Source organism: Sturnus vulgaris, chromosome 7, assembly GCF_052056855.1.
Source record: "Sturnus vulgaris isolate bStuVul1 chromosome 7, bStuVul1.hap1, whole genome shotgun sequence".
NCBI lineage: Eukaryota > Metazoa > Chordata > Aves > Passeriformes > Sturnidae > Sturnus > Sturnus vulgaris.
The window spans coordinates 15678313-15700987 of NC_142249.1; the positions used below are offsets into that span (position 1 = coordinate 15678313).

Sequence of the window (22675 nt, forward strand, 5' to 3'; positions counted from 1 at the left end):
AACAAGTCTCCCTCTTCCCCAAGAAAATTACAATAATGGAGAGTAGGTGAGTAGCAGGGTCTGGATATTTCCACCATTTATAGCTATGAGTTATAGCAGTACAAGGCTCCTTCTGCTGTGCTTCACTTAAATGGTAAGGGGGCAGAAGTGTCTTCTATGGAAGGACACACAGGAGAATAATGCTGCTTCCTAGTCCTTTTTTGGTTTATGTGGAAGATCTTAGAACATCAACATCTTCTTGCAAACCTAGTATTTTAATCACTTCAACTAGCTAATGCTTTCATAGGCATTCCTAAAGCATGGTTCAAATGCTGAAGAAGACCTTAAATAAACTTTTGCTACAAAATTGATTAAAATTAACAAAATGAGGGACTAAAAAAAGCAAAATAAGACACTGACCTCTCATTTATTCTAGAAGTTTGGAAAAAAAAAAAAGAGAAAATCCTCATGTTTGATTCTAGCTGCTGTTTGTGCAGTGTTGACTGGATTTTGGTCTGCAATTCCTGCTTTATGGAAATGCTGGAAGGGACTAAAACCTCCTTCCTCATGAAATTGCCACCATCATTGCACTGCTTTAACTTGTGCAAACCTTTAGTGTCTAAACACAACCACACAGACCAGTTCAACCTCAGCATCTGTTATAGCTGGGTAAGTCTTTGGTTCCTCCATTAATCTTCTTTTAGTGAAACAAGAAACATTGCAGCTCTTTAACTAAGAACAACTGCTGGAAATAGAATTGTGCCTACAAGCAATTCTCTATCTGCCACTTTTGTATTCTGATATAACAAGCAGCAGCTTTTCATGTGTATTTCCACACCACTCTTACTAGTATTAGCTCTTAGCAGTGTTTTGTTACCAAAATTGCTGTTAAAGTTGGTAATAAAAGCATTCATTGTATTCTATTATTGCAGTAGTTTAGCAGAAGTGAGTGAATATATGCTAGGGAAAAAAAAGATGTAGGCCTCTAAGCTGCTGTAATGGTAAAAATGTCCTTCCTGTATTAACCACTATATACTGAAACCTTGTTGCACCAAAACCAAGTTCTTACTGCTGTCTAAACACCAACAGATTCAAAAGTATTATGCAGGGCTCAACTGAGTAAAATGTGCTTCTTAACAAGGTTTCTACCCACAGCCTTTAAGCCATCTGAAATGTCTAATGAGATTCTATATTCTGTGAAATTGTCAGTTAACATTTTCTTTCCTACTCTTTCTGCACAACTTGATTGAAAATTAGCCTTGGATTAATTCTTGAAATGGGAAGTTGGTTGTTGAGTTGTTTTTACTTTTTTCTCTGAACTTGCATCAAGCCTTCTTTTACACTTCCCCTCCAACCCCCACCCCCCACCTCAGTTCATGAACAAAGTTTGCTTAGTTGCAGCTTACGTTTGATATGGACTTGACACCACAGTACCGTATGTTCATATGAACATCTGATAACCTGTGAAACAGAAATCACATCTCCCAGTTTGTAAAGCATTAGCTACCTTCTCTCATAGTTGCAGAGACTAAATATATCACTTGCTTAAAAAAAGGAAAAGTTAAAATCCCTTTATTATCCTCATCTATCCCTCCAGATCTTCCTGAAGCCAAGTATTGGGGGTCTACAAGTGCTAGCCCTCTTCGTGTACAAGCTGAAAAGCCTCTTCTGTTCCCCTCTGACCCCCAGAAGAAACATGCACTTCAAGCTGTGAGCTAGGCCAGGCCAGTGTATTTGAGGTTCTGCTACAGAATAAACTGTTGTATGAGAGTAAGAGCTTCAGGAGGCATTTCCAGTGCAGATCCTCTATATGGATAACAAGCTTCTCCCTTTGGGTAAACAAATGACACCAGGGTGCAAAGCTGACCACTTGTGAGAGCAGTTTGAGAGGTGTGAGACACAAAGAAGAAATAATCAGTTACATCCTGTATTGTTTTAGACAGAGAGGGAATGCCACACTCCTCTCTTGCATGCAAGTTCTCAAGCTCTGTGTCTGTTGGAGGCAGGGGCTGCAGTGCTGATGGCAAAGGGCAAAGGTGGCCAAGGCACGAGACAGCTTGAAAAGACTCAAGAGGAAGAACTGACTAATTATTTTATATTTTCATGACATGTATTTTGTTTTCAGCAACCTACCTTGTGCAATACAAACCTATCAGCTAGGGATGCACATCCTGCTTCTGCAAAGTCTGCCATAAGAGACATTTGTCCATTACTTAGAAAACTCATCCAAAAGGGTAAGCTGACTTTTTATCCCCAACAGAGTCTAGCTTGGTTAATTCCCATGGGCACCCTCCGAACAAGCACTGAGAGAAAAATCAATATGGTAGGTGCTGAATCCTTCTGAGAATACCAACAGGGAGTAATTGCCTTGTCCAGGAGAAATGGCAAAGTCTGATTTTGCTGCTTTCAGCAGGCCTGAAAGAGATTTTGAAATATTTTGCTTCTATGTGCATATTTAATTAAGGCCAGCTGAAACTCCAAAAATATGAGTATAAACCAGAAATAAAACATTTTCTGGTGACCTTTTGAAAGTGAATTTCAAGATAAATATGACCTTATCACTAGATTTTACTTTGATAACTCCCTTAATTAATTAAGGAATAATTTTTTTCTTTTCAACTCTGACATGAAATATGAATAGAGCCATAGAAAATTTCCTTTGAATTATTATTACTATTACTACTACTTATTCTCCTTGAAGAATTATGGATTATTGTTGTATCATGGCTTAACCTTGATTCATGTTATTGAAAAGAAACAGTAACTTTAAATGCCATGGGAAATCACTTGTATTTAATTATAACCTAACAGATCATGGAAGTAAACACTGATTCTAAATGAATTTTTTTACCAAATACAGACCATGCATGTAGGCAGAATGGACACTACAAAAAAGGTAGGAATTAAGCACCTTTGTACATGACTCTTTAACAATCCCAAGTGGAATGACTTAACTGTTAGTGCTCTTAGTTACAGAACACATCAAACGAGAATTAGGAGAGAAATACATCTTTCAGGAAACAGCTCAAGATTTCAAAATGGTCTCTCTAAACCTGAATTGTTAGGTTTTAAAATTGTGTATCAATAATAATAATTTTTTTAAAAAACTAGTAAACACGAACAAGTGAAGTCTGCTATTCCTGAGTCAACTATGTTAACACAATTGTTTCAGAAAACTATTCTGCTCCTTCCACCACTGATCATTTACACGACATCTCTCATTGTCAAAAAGTTGAGCAGTTTGAAAGTACTACTCCATTCAAAATAAGACATGGACCTTTTGGGGGCTTTGTAACCAATGTAATCAGCTTCTGAGAACAATGCTACTGACTGGGGGTAAAAAAAGACCTTGGTCCTTAAGTGTTAATTTACTTTTCATTAATTCACCTAATTCTTTTATTGTTATTCAACTTTGCACCCTGATAACATTTGCTCTTTTCAAATCCATTTCCTCCACTTGTTTACTGCATGTGTAATTTCTTTTCTTGTTTAAAGCAGTTAGTTAGAGTTTGGGGGGTTAACTTGGAACTCTTGTAGCAGGAACTCAAAATTTAGTGATGTAAGCAAGAAATAGAAATGCCAGAGCCACCGAAGAGAAGACATGCGGCATTGCTTACTTAAAGCCCCATCCTGTCCCCCCAAGGACAATAGCTGCTACCAGGATGGCACCAGCGATGGAGCCTATTATAAGATTGGTGGCACTAGGACCTGTGATAAAGGATTAGGGTGAGACAGACATAAGAACCAATGACTTAATTCACATTTTGTGAAGCATCTGAAGGGTAGTCAAGCAATTCAGGGAATACAGACAGCACACAAGGTGATGCCTCTAGACAGTCTCAACAAGTCCAACTTAACTTGCTTTTCTTTAACAACAGGAACAAACAAAGCTGTCAGTCTCTGCATTGTGCTATGCTAACTTCTACCATAGATAAAAACCTAGTATTAGACAGTGAATTCCATTGTAACTTACTCCATTATATGCTGCATGAACAGTCAGCTGAGGACACTAAGATAGTTGTGAATAATTCCTTAACTTAGAGGGAAGAGTATGAATGCTGTATGTTTTAGGACTATAGAAAATGAGAAAGAAATAAAAAAAATCAAAAAGCCCTATCTTTCTTCATGGAGCTCCTGAAAGATGTAGATATTTTAATTTAAACCGAGAGCATCTAGCACCACTTATTTATCAGAGTCCGGGCTCCCTACAATGACATCAATGCTAAATTTACAATTGTTTGACAAAAGCAAAGGATTATATAATAGGGAACGAAAGTTGAAATAAAAGTTTATTTCCACTAAGCTTTCCAAACATCAAAGCATCTCTTCATCATCCTCAAGAAGCTACTGAACAACAAAGTGAGGAAGGGTAGAGCAGAAAAAGAGAGCAACAAAAAGAAGCAGCACAGAGTATGTTCGTGCAATTTTCTGAAGAGGGCAAGAGAACACTTAAATAAGATATTGATAATTGACCCTTAAGTGCTCTGTTTACACGGGACAGAGGAAAACTGACAATAGGCCTGAGTAACATTTGCTCTGTACAAAAACTTCCTATTGCAGTCTTTGATGTAAAACATTGCATTTGAACTCAAGGCAAAATGAAAGCAACTCAACTGTTCTTCTGCAGCATATCACACACTTTGTTTAACCATTTATGTATTCAGGAATAGCCTTCAAAAACAGTTCTTACCTCCTATCCCACTCTCCCCCAACCAACACTTCTACACAGCAATTGCAATTTCCTAATTAATTATTCTGTTTGGAAAACTGTGACACAGCTAACATAAGGAAGAGAGAGGAGCAGCCAGAGAGCAGCAAAGAAAGAGCAAGGGCAGCTGCAACAACTGAAAGTTCTAAGCTGTTAGGTTGGTATCACAAAAAAAACCTCCTGCCCAGCTCCACCCACTGCAATAAGCACTTGCCCTAAGTTTTAAAATTTATTGCAGCTACCTAACTTCATTGCCTCCACTACACATTTCTCACATCCAGTGCTTCCAGAGAGTCTCATCAGCTAAAAGAAAACCATGTTTTAAAAATTTCTTCCCCTGGTTCCAAAGAAACAAAGAATATTCAGGAATATGAATAAAATACTTGGACTGCAGAAAAATATAGTGAGCTTTACAGATGAACAGTGCACAAACTTGACAATAAAAATCAAAAGGTAATTTTACACAGTTTGGAAGAATGTATCTTATTTGGACTTACCTTTAAGTCACACCTGGCTCAAATTAACAGGCTTGAGCATGGTGGAAGGTAAGTACCATCCTGCAGGGCATTGTGATTCCAATTAAGGCTTGCTTTCAACAGCAGCCATCTTCTCACAAAAGAGTACAATGACTAATTGATAGATAGTAATAAATTAGATAAAGATGTGCTGAATCACCACTTTTTACATCCCTCTTCTCACTATGTTCCCTGGTTTTTAAATGCCCAGGGATGTGTATCCATTTCATAGTGCACATCTAATCACCAAACAGCAGTTTATTCTTTCAATAAAGAAAATCAATATTGGTTTTATTTACTACAAATATTAAATAATTCAATCAATTTAAACAGAATAAGATAATATACAAAACAATTAGGGTCAGGTAATAGAAAAGTATAAATATAAAAAAGATTCAAGCTTGTAGAATAGGTAATATGACTAAAAAGCAACCACTTATTTATGAAACTGGAGTACTCCAACTTTTGAATCCCAGTTTCAAAATACAGAGATCTAAGAGGATCACTGATAAGTCATTTTAAGACAGACTGTGCACATAAAAGTACTTAAAATGAGATTAATTTTATGTGTTATATCTTACTGTAAGAATCTATGCCTTATGTTCTATTAAGCATTACCAAATAAATTGTAATTTTAATAAACCAGAATTTTGCTACTAGTAAAGGGACATTTATGAAGGAAAAAAAACCCCATATGTTGCAGCTCAATAAGCCTCTCTAGCCACTGAACTCAGATGCTTGACAAACCAGAAGTAAGAGGAAGGTTTTAATAACTACCATACTGTGGGATCATTTTCCATCCAGACTATCACAAGAGGCAACACTTTGGTACATTTGTTCTTTCCATCACACTATGCTATAACATGCACACAGATTTATTAGGAGGAATAGATAACTCCCTGGCACACCTCCTTTTCCTGCAAGAACACTGTTCTGGCATGGCTATCCTACCATCCCTGGCCATCTTTTAGGACCCAGATACAAATCCTACTGAAGGTGTTCAAGCAGAACACCAAAATCATTGTCATCATCAGATTCTACAAGAACTAATAGACAACATTTGAAACTCTGCCAGTATTAGAAAAGGCAAGTTTACTGCAGACTTTCCTGCAGGTAACAACTCTGGTGATCTGGTGTCTTTTCTTTAAGTTATCAAAGCTAAATATCCATTTTAGTATGAAATCTGGAAAAAAAACTACTGCACCATTTTGTCCCCCATGATTCCTGAAATAAGTTCATAAAGCATTAAGTAATTAAAGTTGTTTCAGCACTTTGAACAAGCATTTACAATTTGCAAGTGAAGTGGTGAAGAAGGAGAAAGAAGGACAGGTCCTGGCATCAGGTTGTGATGATCACACTGTCCCCTGCAGCCACCGGCCAGCAGGGCATTAGGAACAGAGAGGGAATTTGCATTCCCTGCGTGCTTTCTATAAACCAACAAGTAGCAGTGGCTTGCCTTGAATACATATTTATATCTAAAGAAACCAGAGAACAGAGGAATGTTGACGAGATGCAGGAAAAAAAGAATGAATAGAAACAAAAAGAATGAGCGACAGTGGGTGATAAAAGCAGAGGAGATGAAGAAAAGCTGGCATTGGTATAGAAGGATAAAGAAGCAAGAACAAATGGTCAGGGACACTGGTCAGAGCTGAGTGGCTTGGGACAGCAGGTGAGGGAAGAGAAACAGAAGGGAACAAGGCAGAATGTAAGCAAAAGGCAAGTGGTCTTCAAACTGTAGGCAAACCTGTAGGTCGTTGTAACTTGTAGGTTTTCTGCTCCACAACCTGTACCCCAAACCTCTACAACTTTCAGAGTTTTTAGCAAACAGTTGTAAAAGCTACCAGTAAAACACAGATCTGATCTTTCTCAAGGACATGACCTATTACCTTCTTCCTTGTATTTGTTTTCTAATAATTGTCCCCTGTGAACACAAAGGTCTCTACTCTTCTGAGAATCTTGGATCAGTTTCATGTAGGCCAAGTTCCTAGGGCTGCAGACTCAGACACACGAAGTGCTGCCTCACTGGCCTAGAACTGTGTGAGAATGCCTTTGCACTCAGCCTGACTGGAAATCACAGACTGTCCTGCTAATGAGTCCCCCTTCAGAGATTTGCCACTATATATGCCAGATGTCATATATAGTACTAGAAACACAGAGAAGTTGGAAATCTCAGAGCAGAAAAATAGCAGTCATATCATCTGTAGTTTGCACAGTGAATGCAGAATGAAGACAGCTCTTACATGGGCCTTTTTATGTGTGCATGTATACATAAACACAAATTTATATAAATCATAGCCATTGTTAAAATTGAGGTACTGGGATAACACTTAGGATTACCATTTCCTAGAACTAGGAAAAGACAATAAAAATTGCTCATACATATTCTCTATACATGAATACTACACTCCAGCACTGTGCTATCTTGAGGTAAGAGAATCCTAGCAAAAGAACCTTCAGAAGCTTTACTGTAAAACTACCTGAGTGTATGACTATCACCAGCTTTCATCTGCCTAGCTTGATTATTAGACTGAAAGCCCTGCACGTACTGAAACAGTTCACATTACTCAGTTTATTGTGCAAAATAATCAAGATTTGGTTTTTTGTAATTTGGTGTAATGGAAACATTTAGACATTTAATTTTATGGTGACAATGTAAAAATTCACAAACTTATTGTTTTATGCCCCACATTATCCCAGACAGGAGAAGGTTCAACACTGCATGAGCAAACCACATGACACAGACACAGTCAAATCACAGACAAATACAGTCACCACAGGACAAAGCTAAGGGGCAACACAGAGGGCTCAGGTGCATACAGTTACCTCACACACTAAGGCACCAGACAGAGAACTCAAACTAAGAAAAGTGCTTACTCTATTCCCCACCCTGTGCCTCCAAAAATCACCCCCAAGGCCAGAATGGTCCCTGCCACTGCACCTATTAGCCTGTTAGCGGCCATGCTCACTGTGTGGAGGGAAAAGGGAAGAATTTTTCAGGAAATCATCACATATATGTCTGAAATGAAAACATGAAATAATTCCTCAAAGGAATACTTTATGATATAATCCACTATTGGATAAACAATTCAAATCTCCTCACAAACCTTTGTTTACCAAATAATGTAGCTTTAAAAATTCTGAAATGAGCTCTATTTGGTTTTCTTTGAACGCTTGCATATATTTCAATGAGAAGTTTTCCTGTAAATTCCTTTCAGCTTGTGATTCTATTACTTACTCTACAAGGGAACACCCTCAACCTACTGTTTATTTAAAACAGCCAAAATGTTAATAAATTGCCAATTAAAAAACTTTCTTTTTGATCACCAGAAACTTACTGTATCCATAGTATAATTAAGAAAATGAAAACTCTTTGGAAACATTTCCACCTCAGGAAAAAACAAAAAAATCCCAACTTTTAAATTCATCCCTATACTAATTAGTAATATTTCTCTTTGTTACTGCATTTATCAATGGGACTCTCTGTTTCTCTATATGACCTAGAAACAGGTAACATCTTTTAAAAGCAAAAGCCTACCCTAGAAACATGCTTCAGGTAACACCCTAGAAATTTTGATATGTTCAAATAGTCTCTCAAGACACTGAGGCCTTATTTTTAATCCTTAAGGGAACTCTTTTGAGGAAAAAATTCTGTACATCTCCTATGTTAGAGATTAGAAGTTTGATAGATTCACTGAGTCACAGTAGACCACAAGCAAGCAGCTGAATTCCATGTCAAATGGGAACTTAGGGACAAAGATTTTATAGACTCCACGCTGAGTGAAGTATATTCTAAAATATTTTGGGAATTTTCTTCCTGTTTCATAAATATACACACACAAACACACACACGCACACTTGAGACATAAGTTCTATATTAAAATAAGCAAACACCACTTCACTAGTCAATAAAGGCCGAATTCTGCAAATGAAATTGCAAAGAAGAATCTCATGTGCATATGGAGTCCCACTGATTTCAAAACTTCTAACTCACACTTTAAAGTAATTAAAAGTTTCTGCAGTAACCAAAAACTAACAGCAAGAACTCTTTGTCTTCCCAAACTGCTAAATGCTGTGTACATCTGCTAGTAAAGGATACAGTAGGTTGCTGAGTTTAGAGTAATTCAAGAGTCATGTATTAATAGCAACATATTAAGGGCCACAAATTATTTTATCCTGAAATAGATAATGGAGTCAAAAAGCAATTTGATGGATGATGGAAAAGTCTGAAAAGTGCAGCAGAATAGCAGTCAATTGTCAATTATCACAAGACAAAAATAAATAGCAATACTCCCTAATTATACATGTACTAATTGTAGCAAGAAAAATGTTTGGAGTTTTGGTATGAATAATCTTAAACCTCTTAGATGAATTTTCACATCATGAGTGTTTCACTTCATTCAGCCTTATGGCTAAGGAAAAACAAGTATTTTGGTTTCTGTCTTAGACAAGCTGGCATATGATATAGAGAGTAATAAGGGATAAAAACTTAATGGAAGCTACTCTTGAGTATGTTGGGTCATTACAACAAAGAAAACTAATACTATACTCTTCTGAAATCTTCTCACAAAGGAATTCCTCTATAACCACACAGAAAGAGATCACAGCGTTCAGTCTCCTAAATTCATTTCTAGGTGATTCAACATCAGTAAATTACTGTAACTCCATAAGAAAAATAATCCATTTTTTCAGATCATTGAGTCACTTCCATCAAAAGCACAGTCAGCCATTTTGCAGAGGACTCCACTGAAAAATGCAGTCTAAACTTTGCCTGTACCTGCTGGCAGAAATCCATGCACATACTGTTCATTTAAGGCTTTTTTCCCAGAATATTTCAACGTTGATGTATTAATTTTCACAAAGATATTTCCATCTGAACTAGATGAGTTAATCTGACTTACAGTAATTTATCAAAGGCAAGTGTACCTTCTGTCTTACCCTTCCTATAGACCTTTTCACAGAGGAGGGACCTACCAGAACTGGAAACGAACAAAGTAAAATTCATGTGCTCTCAGTGTCACAGCTATAAATCCTGCTCTCCTCGTCCACACACACAAAGAACTGAACAGCTCTGTAGTGCTGATCTCCATAATTTCTTTTTTTTAAAGACTCTCTAAGCAGCATTTCACTGTCAGGAAGGTCTTTAGAGGAAATGGAATGACAAGTGGCTTGTAAGGCAGAGTACAAACCAGGCAGCTCTACACTGAACAGTGTTGGGATTGGGAGCCCAGGCAGCTCCTGTACAGATTCCTGTACAAATCTGGACTGGTCTAGAGAGCCTCCTTCACAAGGGTAGCTTGTTTCAAGATGATCTCTTCAAACAGTTCTTGCAAAGGTCTACTGAAACCATTCTGCTAAGGGGTAACAGAAGATAGATGTAGAGCCATTCCAGAGGGACATAGCAAAATCCTGTCCTTTCTCAAAATCTTGGTACTTTTAGAGTAATCAATTAGAGCCTGAGTCCTCAGGACTGCATTTTTGAACAACTCTTCTCTTTTCTCCATCTGCCTTGCAAATGGAGCAGAAGAACCTGGAACTGGGAACTTTGTAAATGTGTAAGATTGAATAAATACAGTCTGATGTTGAACAGTGCCCTGATGACAGGAAAGACATAGAAAAAAACTGGACAGCACAAGTCCAAAGATATCCAAAGATATTCTTTGGCAGAGGAGTCAGAGAGAAACTCAAATATTTTCCTTCCTCTTTTAAAAAACTTTTGGATTATTTCCTCAGCACCTTCTCTTTGTATCTGTACTTCATATGCAGTTGAAATATGTACCAAGTACATAAGAACAAGCAACAATGACTGTAAGAATAATTTAAGTTCTCAAAAATCTTATTTTCTTTTTTCTTTCATTGCAATATGATTTCAAGGAATCTGATTTTACTAGGGACATTCCACTTTTCCCTTTTTTATGCCACAGCTCTCTGAATTAGTTGACTAAGAAAACTGAAAAGCTCTAGTAAAATATAAAAATTCAATTATCATATAAAAAATAAGAGCTACACTAAGTCAGATTCCAATCACAACGAAAATTATCATTAAAAAATAGAGAATAAGGGACAAAAGAAAAAACATTACCTTTTGAAATCTTCCCCAAATTTATGTTAGAAAAGTTTCATCAATTCTCAAAGTAGAAAAAGCTACTTCCTCTACATGAAGCAGAATTTTACTGTCTGGGTCTAAACACAGCTGTACAACACTATTTGTTTTTTACATGCTAATTCTGCCACCATGTATCAACAGAAAAACATCATAAATAGTTAAAAGAACATAAAAACTGAAACAAAACACAAACCCTTGGGTCCTTCATCCTTCTTGCCACCAGTACTCCTGACAGGATCATCAATGCTGCAGTCTGTTCCAGCCCAGGAGAAATTACAAATGCAAGTGGCTTCATTACTACATACCTGGAGAAAAAAAAAGTGACAGCAGTTAGTTTTTAACTGCATTTTATTAACATGTCACACTGCATTTATTTAATATGTAATTAGACATTTAATTCATGGTATAAAACATACCTATTTATATATTGCAACAATAGCACTGTTTGGAATCACATAACACACCTGGAAGTTTGCCTTAACCCTCCTAACATTCTCACATGCTAGGAGAAGCAGAACTGGTTCTGTCATCACTGGCACTACACACCTGCACAGGTTGTAAAAAATAACAGCAATTTAGCTAAACTAGTTAGAGCTTCACCAGCCAGCTACCTGGACTTTGAGCCTGGATGCCCAGAAGGGATACAAACATTGCCTTTGAAAAGGTTCAAGACATGATTACACTTCCCAGCCTCTCATTTACAGCTTGCTCCCATGTAGAACAAAGTCAATATATTTTCATTGGTTTTGTCAGCATTTTTCCTAAGAAGCAATGAGGAATGCTTGTCTGGCTTCTAAAACAGAGGGAACAGTTCTTCCTAAGTTTACATTTACCTGAATGACCTCTAAAAAAGGACTTGGCACTCTAAAATTGGCACTATATTTATTAGATACAGGAAAACCTATCCACTGGACAAAAGCTAAACCACCAAATCAATAGCAAGAGTTAATAGCTATAAACTTTCCATATGAAAAAGAACACGGAATGGTGCTGCTAGAAGAGGTTACTGTGGAAAAAAGCATGACACAAGAAACAAACATAAAGAATGAAGTTTTGATTATAGAACTAGAAATTAAGTCAATCATTAGGCAAACAGCTAATAATGTATTTTGGACACTGGAACATAATGTGAAAACCCAGAAAACAACCTACCCACAAATGATTCTAAGTAGCACATGTGGTTTTTTAATTCCACTTTTATCATGCCCTGCTTTTAAGAAGCAGTCAATGAAGAATCTTACCAAAGAAGTTGAAGATAAACACATTTTATGGCAGGTCTGATCAACTGAAATACCCTTTTAAAATTAGGAATTGTAATAATCCAAAACAGAATAGGTAAGATAGTTCACTCACCCTTCATGTCACTCTCAAAAAGTACCAAGATGATTTCTAATTTCCTAGATACTTTCCAATTTTAAAATTTTCTTCTTGATTTTCAACCTAATCCTCTACTTTGAAATACTCAATTTCTTATTCAAGTATAGACAACAAGAAGAAATAACCCCCTTCTTGTACAAAGTCTAGCCCTCTAGGCAAGAGTTTGTCTCACTGAATCCCACAGTGGAAAGGTTTCATTAATATTTAAAACAGTGATCTGTTCATTAAAACAGACCTAACATCTTAGACAGATGAACTTATGGGTAGAATAATCAAACATAATGTGCCTGAATTGAAATTATACACTTTGGATCTGTTCAAGAACTCCCTCTCTGCTGAGGACTCACAGTTTGGAACTTTATTTAAGTCATGGGCTATAAATCTGTGAACACAAGATCAACTTTATAAAGGTGTTAGTGTGCAGGAAAAAGTTTAATTGAAGATGGCAAGTGGCTTGACATATGGGTAGTACATTACAGAAGTCCTTACTATAACTAAAGTCAAAGGTCTTTTTTGCTACTAACAAATGCAACTCTTTGGCTATAATTACAGAACCAATTTGAGAGCTTTCCTTTCTAAAATATTTTTATGCATCACAAAATGGCAGTCTTCCCCTGAATCCAACATTTGTGGTTTCAGATCCAAAGGTCTTAGGGAGACTTTCAGGTGTTAGGATGAGGTAGAGCAGAGACAGCTGGGGAAGCTGAGCTGCTCACTTCCAGTACAGACTCACCCCATGACCAGAACAGACTTTTCCATTGGAACCAATGGGACAGCTGCTTATGTTCAAGGACTGAATTGGCAGGCACTTTTTGTCCAGACACATCATCTGAGGTCCACATGGAGCTCCATCCTCCACATAACCTAAATCCGTATCATCATCTAAAAGAACATGAGCACCACTAGGAGAAATAAGTTTTAAGATAGCATTAGTATTATAACTGGAATCCATTGAAAATTTTAAAAGCATGTGAGTGTAGACACTAAAAGCCCCACACCTTTCTTTCATTTAAGCATTCAGGCAAAACAAAACTGTGGAGTTTTCTGTCCGTCCACAGCAATGACAATGTGTTCCAGTTGACAAAATAAAAATAAGTCTAGATTAGGACTTAAATACTTGAGAAGGGCACCTTAGGCTCTGGGGTTTTTTAAGCCTCTGACAGACAATGCTTTTGTCTTTTTTCCTTCTTTCCCCCCCCCCCCCCCCCCCAAATGCTGTGTAATATTCTTACTAGAAAAAAAATACTAAAAAATTAACTTCCCATGTGATTTAAATAAAAACACTAGTGTAATAATGGAAGAATTAAGAATCACTATTCACTCAGGACCCAACTATGTAAGAGAGTGTTCTTAGGGTGACAGCAATGTTGCCAATTCTTCAAAATACAAACCCAGTATTGTAGCAAACTCATTTACCTGTTCTTTAACTGAACTATAGCTGAACTTCCTATCCTGCCACAACTCTGCAGTTTCCTTCCTCTCAGCCTTCACTTCACTACAGCTGTTTCCTTGAGTATTTAATACTCAGAAATCATTATATTCAAAATACAGTCTTTGTCAGTCCCCAGAAAAACATAATGCTGAGCATTAAGCTCTGACTGTGAAGTTCTGCTATTGGAAGGCTTAAGCAGAAGATTCTGGAGTATAACCCACAATTTACCCTCTTTAAATATGGAATATTAGGCTTTTTATGGTTTTGGGATTTTTTTAAATTAAAGAAATACCATTCAGAGTAATGATTTTGCTGCAATTACCTAAAATTTACAGAATCTCACATTTATGTCTATCTTAATTCAATTAGGTTTGGCAGAGATAAATCATGTTAGAATACTGCATTATCTTTTACCTGCAGTCCACTATGCGTCCTTGATGATAAAAAGAATTTGGAATAATTTCTCCTTGAACTTGACCAACTCGTGGAACTCTAGTAAGATTAGTACAGAGCAAAAAGCCACAGAAAACATCACTGGAAAATGAAAACATAAATTAAAATATTACTGGAATAATATGAGGTAAACTTACAAAAAAGAAAGTCTGGCAATGGTGCTGCTGATCACAGAAATATATTACCATAAGCCACAGGACAGACTTTTAGAGTGCAGGCCTTGAAATAAAATGTTATTTTATTTCAATGGCAAGAGGCAGAGACAAGTCATCATTCATTCCAATGCACCAGTGAATGCTCACATGAGCACAGAATGTATCTGTGCTCCAAGAACAATCCAGCACGAGTAAGAGGAGCCAAAGTGTACAAAGCTTTGTCACATTAGGCTGAATTGCTTTTCCCTCTCTCTGGCAGCTTACACACCATATGCTCATGTCAAGTTTGAAATTTTCATTGTATTTTATTTCCCTTGCAGGACAATAGAACCATAACAACAATTTTTAGTGTGCAGATGTGTGTACCTAAGTTTTGGTAAAGAATCAGATTTTTAAATGTTATTTTATATCTGCGTATATTTAAGTATACTTTATATAATATATGCAACATATATTTTGTATCTTCAATAGAAGGATATCAGCCAGTACTGATTGTCCTAAGTCACAGAAGCAGCTGGATGAATGCTGGAAATTGACTTTGTTAAAACTGAAAAAAAATTTAAATAGCCCTTCAGCTAGATCATTTTCCTGCATCTCTCTACCAATAAAGAAAAGCTTTTATTGAAATGAGGGATTTAACATACACACTAGAACACACTATCCTCATTTAAATATTAAAAAATCCATTAAACTATTCCTTTCCTTATGATCTTATCTAAGGACTAATAATAAAAAAGCCACTATACAAGCATCAAATACACAAAGAAGGAAAATGCTATTCCCAAACTGAAATTTGTATGTACATAATGAAAAATTACAAAACAGAAGTAAATCAGGAGAAATTTAAGTCTATCTACTAATGATCATTAATTTGAAAAGTAAATTTAATCAAATATTCATCTAGCAATGATCAGATGGAAATGAATCAGGCTTTTTCTCTACAGCATCCAAATGTCTAATGGTCCTCTCTGGTCGAAATAAAGGTTAGAACAAAATTGAAACAGCATAATCTGGTATCAGTCCCAGAACAAGTGAACAGAGTGTGTGTATTTATCCAGCCTAATTTATCCCTGCCAAGGCTGTGGTGTTTTTAAGTTATGAACTTGTGACTTTTTGTTGTCTTGTTCCTCAGCTCCTCTGCAACAACTGAAGTCACATTATATTCTTCTGAAAATCTAGAATTCTTTACAAGTGTTTTGCTGAGTCACTCATAGATTTGTCAGAGTGCAACTTTTTCAAGATGCAAACCTCATGAGGGAAAGAAGATTCAAAATAATGCAAAACAAGCTGCTGAAACATGCATGAAAAAGTAGAAAAAGCAGACAATATTAAACCATTACCAATCGATTTGAATTACAAATAATTTCTACCAAACTGAACTTACTGTTTGCTGCACTGAATCCATCGGTCTCCATCCTTTCCACAGTTTCCTTTTGTTGTGCCTTCTGTATTAAGCTTTTCATAACAAAATTTGTCAGATCCTGAAGACTCTGTTGATGAAGAAAAAATAAACATGCTTTCCACTAGCAACACGACAGGTTTGAAACCAGCATAATTTATTGCATCTCTTCTTTGAAATTTTTTAATACAAAACATCCATTTAAATACACGTGTCTGTGCACAGATGGTGTTTTCCAGTTACTAAAAGGGAGAACAGGTGAAACTGAAATAGCGACTGATATGGTCAAAATTTGCTCTGAACTTCTAAAAGTAGCCTCCACAGTGTCTGTGCTGTATTCTGCATATGAAATTCATCTGTGGTCTAATTTTGTTCACTTCATAATAGTTGCACATAGAGTTGTTTTTCACTGCAGATGTGCATTTCAGAAGATTTTATATAGGACATTTATGATAAACATGTGTTCTGACATCAACTCCATGTTGATTTTATTCAATTTTTTCAGATGCTCTCAGGAAACCAAACTTGAAGAAAGTGTAATTTTTACTTATTTGTAGGAGTAAAATTATGAACTAATAGGCTTTAGACCAATAATTATTTACTGAAGACCTCAATTGTTTTTTCTATAAATGAATTAAAATAAAAAAGAAAATAGAAAAACACAACAATTATATATAGGAAGATAAAATAGTAAGACAGAGTGGCCTCAGTGGCAGTTATGAATTACACAAAATGCACTACACAAAATTACACAAGAACACACTAACTGCTGGAGCACAGCTCGTCTTGGTAGTTCTACTCTGCTGAATTGTCTCAGAGTCATTACAGAGAACATTCAGCCCCTCTCTGCTGCAAGCAAAGCCCATTGCAATTGCAATTCTATTTAACTCAACACCTCTTGACTTCAATCCATACCATGCATATTTAAGTTCACACCAATGTACTTATTTTCTTGACTTGGAGGATAGTATAGGAGAGGCAAGGTGGAGCAGCTTTGGCATGAACCACTGATGGGATAATGGAACTGTCATTAAAAATAACCCAAAACCATCTGTTTTTCAGCTGTACCCAAAAGATCCTCAACCCCCTCCCTGCTATAGCATTTGCTGCCCTACCCAGATCTGCAGCCACATCATGCCAGAGCTCTCTCATTGATACCACCCCAGATGCAGAATTACACTTGGCAATTAAGCCATCCTCCCACTGCTGTCTACTCACTCTACTGACCAGAAAACTTTAACTTGGAGTGACAAGAACAAAAAATAAAAGTATGAAAAATCCAAAGCAAAGGCAGGAATGAACTAAAAAGAAAATACATTTAAGGTAGTTAAAGTCAACCTACTAGATCCCCAGATATATTTGCACTGATTATCTCTTGTCTTGCATTCACCATTATAGCAACGACCCTAAACAAAGCACAACATGTTAGGAATGAGAACTGAAAACAACTTTATCTCCTTCCCCTCCCACAACAAATGTCTCATTTTCATTCTTCACACACATGTTGGGATGTAGATTCCATGAATTTGGGTAGATGAAGTACACATTTTGGCCCAGATTCCCAAAGCCAGTTTGTGTCAAATACATACCGACATTTCAGCAGTTGCTTTATACCCTTCCATAGTTGTAAAGAATTCATTAACATGGAGTGTAATAAAATATCTACATATAAAGCATAGAAATCCCAAGTGGATTTCACTCAAAGTAGAAATTATTACTATTCATAGAATGCATAAAGCACAAGCAACATTGGTGTTTAAAAGATAAAATTTATGAAGAAATATGGAATACAGGATTTTAAAAAATCAACACAAAACAAAACAAGAATGTGTATTTGGTTGATTTCCATTTGCTGATGTGCAGGGATTTTAAAACATTGCATACCTGATTAGAATCACAGGCATACCCATCTTGTTTATGAAGATTTGGTGGACACTGAAAAAAATTAAGAATCTTTTTTGTCATGTGTACTGTAATAATACATCAGAGCATCACATGGAATTTTCCTGCTTTTAAGAAAATTGCACAACATATAAAAGGGGTTGAAAACATAATTAGTGCAATAATCTTTATAGCTACAAATAGAAATGAAAAAATTAATGTCTTGAGCCATGAAATACAAGGTTCAAGTCTAACTTCCTGCATATTCCAAGAGGAAATTAAGGAGACGAGGCAAAATGAAAGCCAATGTGTTCAGTAAGAGGATATTTAGTAGCTAATACTTGGGCCATGATTGCAACACTTCCACCATATGCATTTCAGTTCCACTACAACAGCGAGGCAGCTCCTGGTCACAGCTTAGCAGTCTATGGTTTACAGAGCTTCAGGGGGGCTAATGATGTTAATGGTTACATTCCCTTGGCACTAGAAATTCTTTGGTACAAACAAGTCACTAGGTACAGAAGCCTGAGACTACTGAAGGAAGGACTTACTTTAAACCATTCTTAAGGTTTTTCCTCATCTAAAAGGGACCTATAAAAATTTGGAAAGAGTATGCTGCTGCACTGGACTATGTTAGCCAATACTCTGAGGCAGCTTGAGAAAGCTCTTCTCTAATTAAGAATGCTTCATCTACAGAGCATAAGATTTACGATAAAATATTGGCAACAGCTACTTGTCTGTGTGTTGACGTCTCAGATGATCAAATTAAAAGAAGTTATTATTAATTTATTGGCATTTATAACCACAGCCAATGCCTAAAGAGATTGTGATCTGTCCTGAATCTCATTTCTTCAAAGCTAAGAACTTGATGCAGTAGATGACTGCATCAGTTATGAAGTTCTTAAATAAACTTGAAGTTCTTATATAAATAAAACAAATATATAAACATTCAATATTGAAAAGGAGTATACATCACCTAAAGCATCAAAGTTGCTGTGAAAATGGAAAATGTACAGAATGTTGACTGTTTAAAAAACTCAAATTGAAACAACATTTTGTTTGCTGTTTATTCCTATATTTTTTAGTATATTAGCCAAATATTTTCAGGTCAAATGCATAAGATCCACAGCTTTTAAAATTCTCATACATGTGCACACTCTTAGAAAACATAACACATTTTATACAAATCTTACAAGGAGCAATTGATGGATCTGGGGTTGTTTAGCCGGGACAAGAGGAGGTTCAGGGGGTACCTTCTCACCCTCTACAACTCCATGAAAGGAGGTTGCAGAGACACAGAGCCTCTTCTGCTCAGGTAACAAATGACAGAATGAGAGGAAATGGCCTTCAGTTGTGCTGGAGAGGTTTAGGTTGAATATTAGGAAAAACTTCTCCACCAAAAGGGCTGTCAAGCATTGGAACAGGCTGCCCAGAGACAAGGTAAAATCACCATCCCTGGAGGTATTTAAAGGACGTGTAGGTGCGGCATTTAGGGACATGGTTTAGTGGTGGGATTGGCAGTGCTGGGTTAATGGTTGCACTCAATCTAAAAGGTCTTTTCCAACCTAAATGATTTTACGTTTCTATACTCCATTAGTTGTAATTTTCTACAGCTACATCTTAAGTTATTTTATTTCATAAAATCTTAGTGTTATTGCCTTTGAATCCATTCACATTTGCAGTGTATTCTTATTAAGTTATAGACCAGGTAAAGAGTAAAGAAGGATGCCTGACACAAATATTATACACAAAACCCCAAGAGTTATAAAAACCAAATAAACCTAGAGAAGTCATCTTTTGAGTCCACTTAGATTGTTTTCATGAGTTTTACAATAGTTTATACTTCATTATTACATCATCATTTTGGCAAACCTGTGAAGTTTGTTAATACAATTTTCCTGTTAAATGAATACAGAAAATAGTGCAAACATCGGCAGTGCAAGCAGAGAACATTTCTGCACACGTACCTGTCCAGAATCCCCAGTGCAGAACTCTGCAATGTCACACTCATTCACTGCATATCGACAGTCATAACCTCGTGGGAAAAACTAGAAAATGAAAAATATAGTTCAGCACTAAGAGTACATCTACATAAGCTGTTCCTTTTCCTTCTACCTAAAACACACTTTGAATTTTAACAGGCTGCACATGACTGCCATGGACAACTGAAATGAACAATTGATATATGGCAGCAACACTCACAAGACACGATGTATTGCAGCAGGGTCCATCACTACAATGAACTCCGTTAGAAAGAGAGCACTTCTTACAACAGTCTGCATAGCATTCCTGAAGAAAAAATAGGCAAAAAGTTTAGTTTTGATTTTAAGGTTTTTTTCTTCACAATCTTTCAAATAGCAAACTATTATTTATCAGCAGACAAAAGATTCAGTTTAGCACTGATGATTTGAAATTATCAGCTGGAAGAAGCCTTTGCAATACTCAAATATTAAAGGGAAAACAATGACATACAGTGATAGAGCAACACAGGGATTCATATATTTTTAAGCCTGTGCCAAATTTATGCTGCTTAGTTTGATAGTATTCAATGCAGAAAAAAACCCCAACCTAACTTCAGGTGCAATTACATTTAAATATTAGAATAGAACTCAAAACTAGAGGGCAGATTTTTTGCAAAAACATTATTTCTTCTCCAATAGAGAAGAAAACAGCAGTTCACGTGTTCTGTCTGAACACAGGCACCAGTCTCCAAAGTATCAGTAAGGAGTCTCCCACTCCAGATATGCTATCCAGGAAAAGCAAAGCAGTAAGCACTTCTCCAGTGCAACTCAAAAACTGCTGGGAAACAGCTGTATCTTGTCATTGGTGTAACAGGAACTGTTCAGAGGACACTATGTTTGCACTCATTGTCATTTGAAAAAATGTTTTAACACAGCCCTTTAACAAAATTGCTCCCAAACAACAGGCAAAACAAATTCATTTCCATAACATTTCCCCCCTCTCTTACCAATCACTTTATTCATCTTAATAAACTTTGTAAGAAAGACTTGTGGAGTAATATATAACTCTACTTACCATTCGGAAACCGCAATCACATTCTTCTCCTGCTTCTACAAAGCCATTTCCACACTCGGTGGCTTCAAAGAGCTGAAAGAGAAAAAACCCCACCCCAAAGTAAGAATAAAACTAGTCTCAAGTGACTTCTGTGTCACACACAGCCCATTTCTGCAATGCTACACAAATGTGCTGTCCCTAACAATGCAGGTGCCATGACTTGGTGATGGAAAGGCAGCGTGGTTTTCAAGTGCTGCTCATCAGAATTTTTCAGACAAGAAAGGCATATAGCTAAATCACAGGAATGCTGGTCCTCTTTAGGAGAATACTGATCTCATAAAACTATGATAAATAGAGAGACACTACAATAATATTTAAGGGGATGACATTTGAACTTCATTCCTGTTCCATGGACTCCCAGTTTTCTGATAATTCCTTCAAGAAACCGGTCCACACGATCATTCTTGGGGTTTGCTCAGTACCCACACTTACTTATGCAATGAGCTACTGTCTGTTCCTGTGTAATGTTTGTGCATGAAAAAAATAAATAGAAAGAAATATTGACAAAAGGAAGTCCTATGTGCCTTATTAGTAAGTTATAACAACCACATGCAGATAGTACTGAACAGCTAATCCTAAAACCAGATACATACAATGCAGACAAATTCTGCAGTTCAGGATGCCGATTCTATAGTGGTTTCACATACCATAATCTTGATTAAAGATACTTTTCAGTCTTGTCACAGAAATAATTTTGCAAGAACCTTGTCTGTTTTCAATATAACTCTTCTTCAAAATCATATAAGAATATCAAGAATCTCTAATTTAATTGGAATATTAGCAGCCGAAACATATTTCAATCAGTAGAACATGGTTGAAATGAGAAGTTAGAAGTTAACAAGTTAAAATGTGAACAGATAAATCTAAAAGTTAAAGATGTGAGTAAACCTTTCTGCATGGGCTTAGTGGAAGTAAAGCTGTGGAGAATCATCAAGATATGAAACACAACATATAATACAATACAAATTATATATAAAGTTGCATGGAATTCTTCTTTGGTAGTTTTGGTTCAGGCAGGGGGAATCGTAATTGTTGCCCTTGTGTTCAGCCTTCTGATTGTTGACAAATTCTTTTTACAGTTTCTCACACTCTGTTCTTGTAAATAATGAATGTTTTGCATTCCTCTTTGGAGGAAAAGAGAATTGATAGACTGTTGATGAGACCTAAGGGTCAGGAAGTATTATCTTCATTGGCCAATCCATGGTCATTGTTAGAATTCTATAAATAGACATAAAATGTAAATAAAGTGCTTCTTTTCCTACTTAATTCCTCGAAATCAGTAAGTATGAGTGTCTCTCTCTGTGTCATTTCAGTGACACATAATGCCTAATAAAAAAGAAATACAACATTCCGCTTTTGTTGTATAAACCACACAGGTAATCGATAGCACCCACAATTTTGGGTGCCAGAAGCAAAACAATAGTGAAGAAATATCCATAAGTGCTCTTCTTCACCAGTAATGTTGACAGGATTAAAAAAAACCTTAATTTTTCTCCCCCCCAAGCTCCTGTTTCTACTACTCTTTGGTGCAAACAGCAAGATGTCTTACTCTGAAACTGAAATTAATTTATCTATCAAACAAGAAAATTAAACAGAAC

The 22675-nt window shown here is 36.4% G+C and overlaps 2 protein-coding genes across 13 annotated transcripts in view; one reads left to right on the top strand and one right to left on the bottom strand.

The window, feature by feature from the left end:
- Positions 1-22675, top strand: part of DYTN (dystrotelin) — a 129404-nt gene that overhangs the window by 48508 nt on the left and 58221 nt on the right. Inside the window, exon 15 of one of the 7 annotated variants that reach the window (XM_014880340.2) lies at positions 15855-16118. The exons of the other annotated variants lie outside the window; for them this stretch is intronic. The gene's annotated coding sequence lies outside the window, so the exon portion shown is untranslated. Of the gene's footprint in view, positions 1-15854; positions 16119-22675 lie in introns of those variants that run through there. 7 annotated transcript variants of the gene reach the window in all.
- Positions 1-22675, bottom strand: part of ADAM23 (ADAM metallopeptidase domain 23) — a 73779-nt gene that overhangs the window by 5311 nt on the left and 45793 nt on the right. The window contains exons 16-26 of one of the 6 annotated variants that reach the window (XM_088167874.1): positions 21039-21110; positions 20205-20291; positions 19970-20050; positions 18006-18056; positions 17464-17527; positions 16107-16212; positions 14529-14648; positions 13416-13584; positions 11499-11610; positions 3597-3687; positions 1386-1440 (exon numbers count right to left, since the gene is read on the bottom strand). In XM_088167874.1, coding sequence (XP_088024000.1) covers positions 1386-1440; positions 3597-3687; positions 11499-11610; positions 13416-13584; positions 14529-14648; positions 16107-16212; positions 17464-17527; positions 18006-18056; positions 19970-20050; positions 20205-20291; positions 21039-21110 — 1008 coding nt within the window. Of the gene's footprint in view, positions 1-1385; positions 1441-3592; positions 3688-8076; positions 8168-11498; positions 11611-13415; positions 13585-14528; positions 14649-16106; positions 16213-17463; positions 17528-18005; positions 18057-19969; positions 20051-20204; positions 20292-21038; positions 21111-22675 lie in introns of those variants that run through there. The other 5 variants (XM_088167878.1, XM_014880253.2, XM_088167876.1 and 2 more) reach the window with 5 other exon arrangements.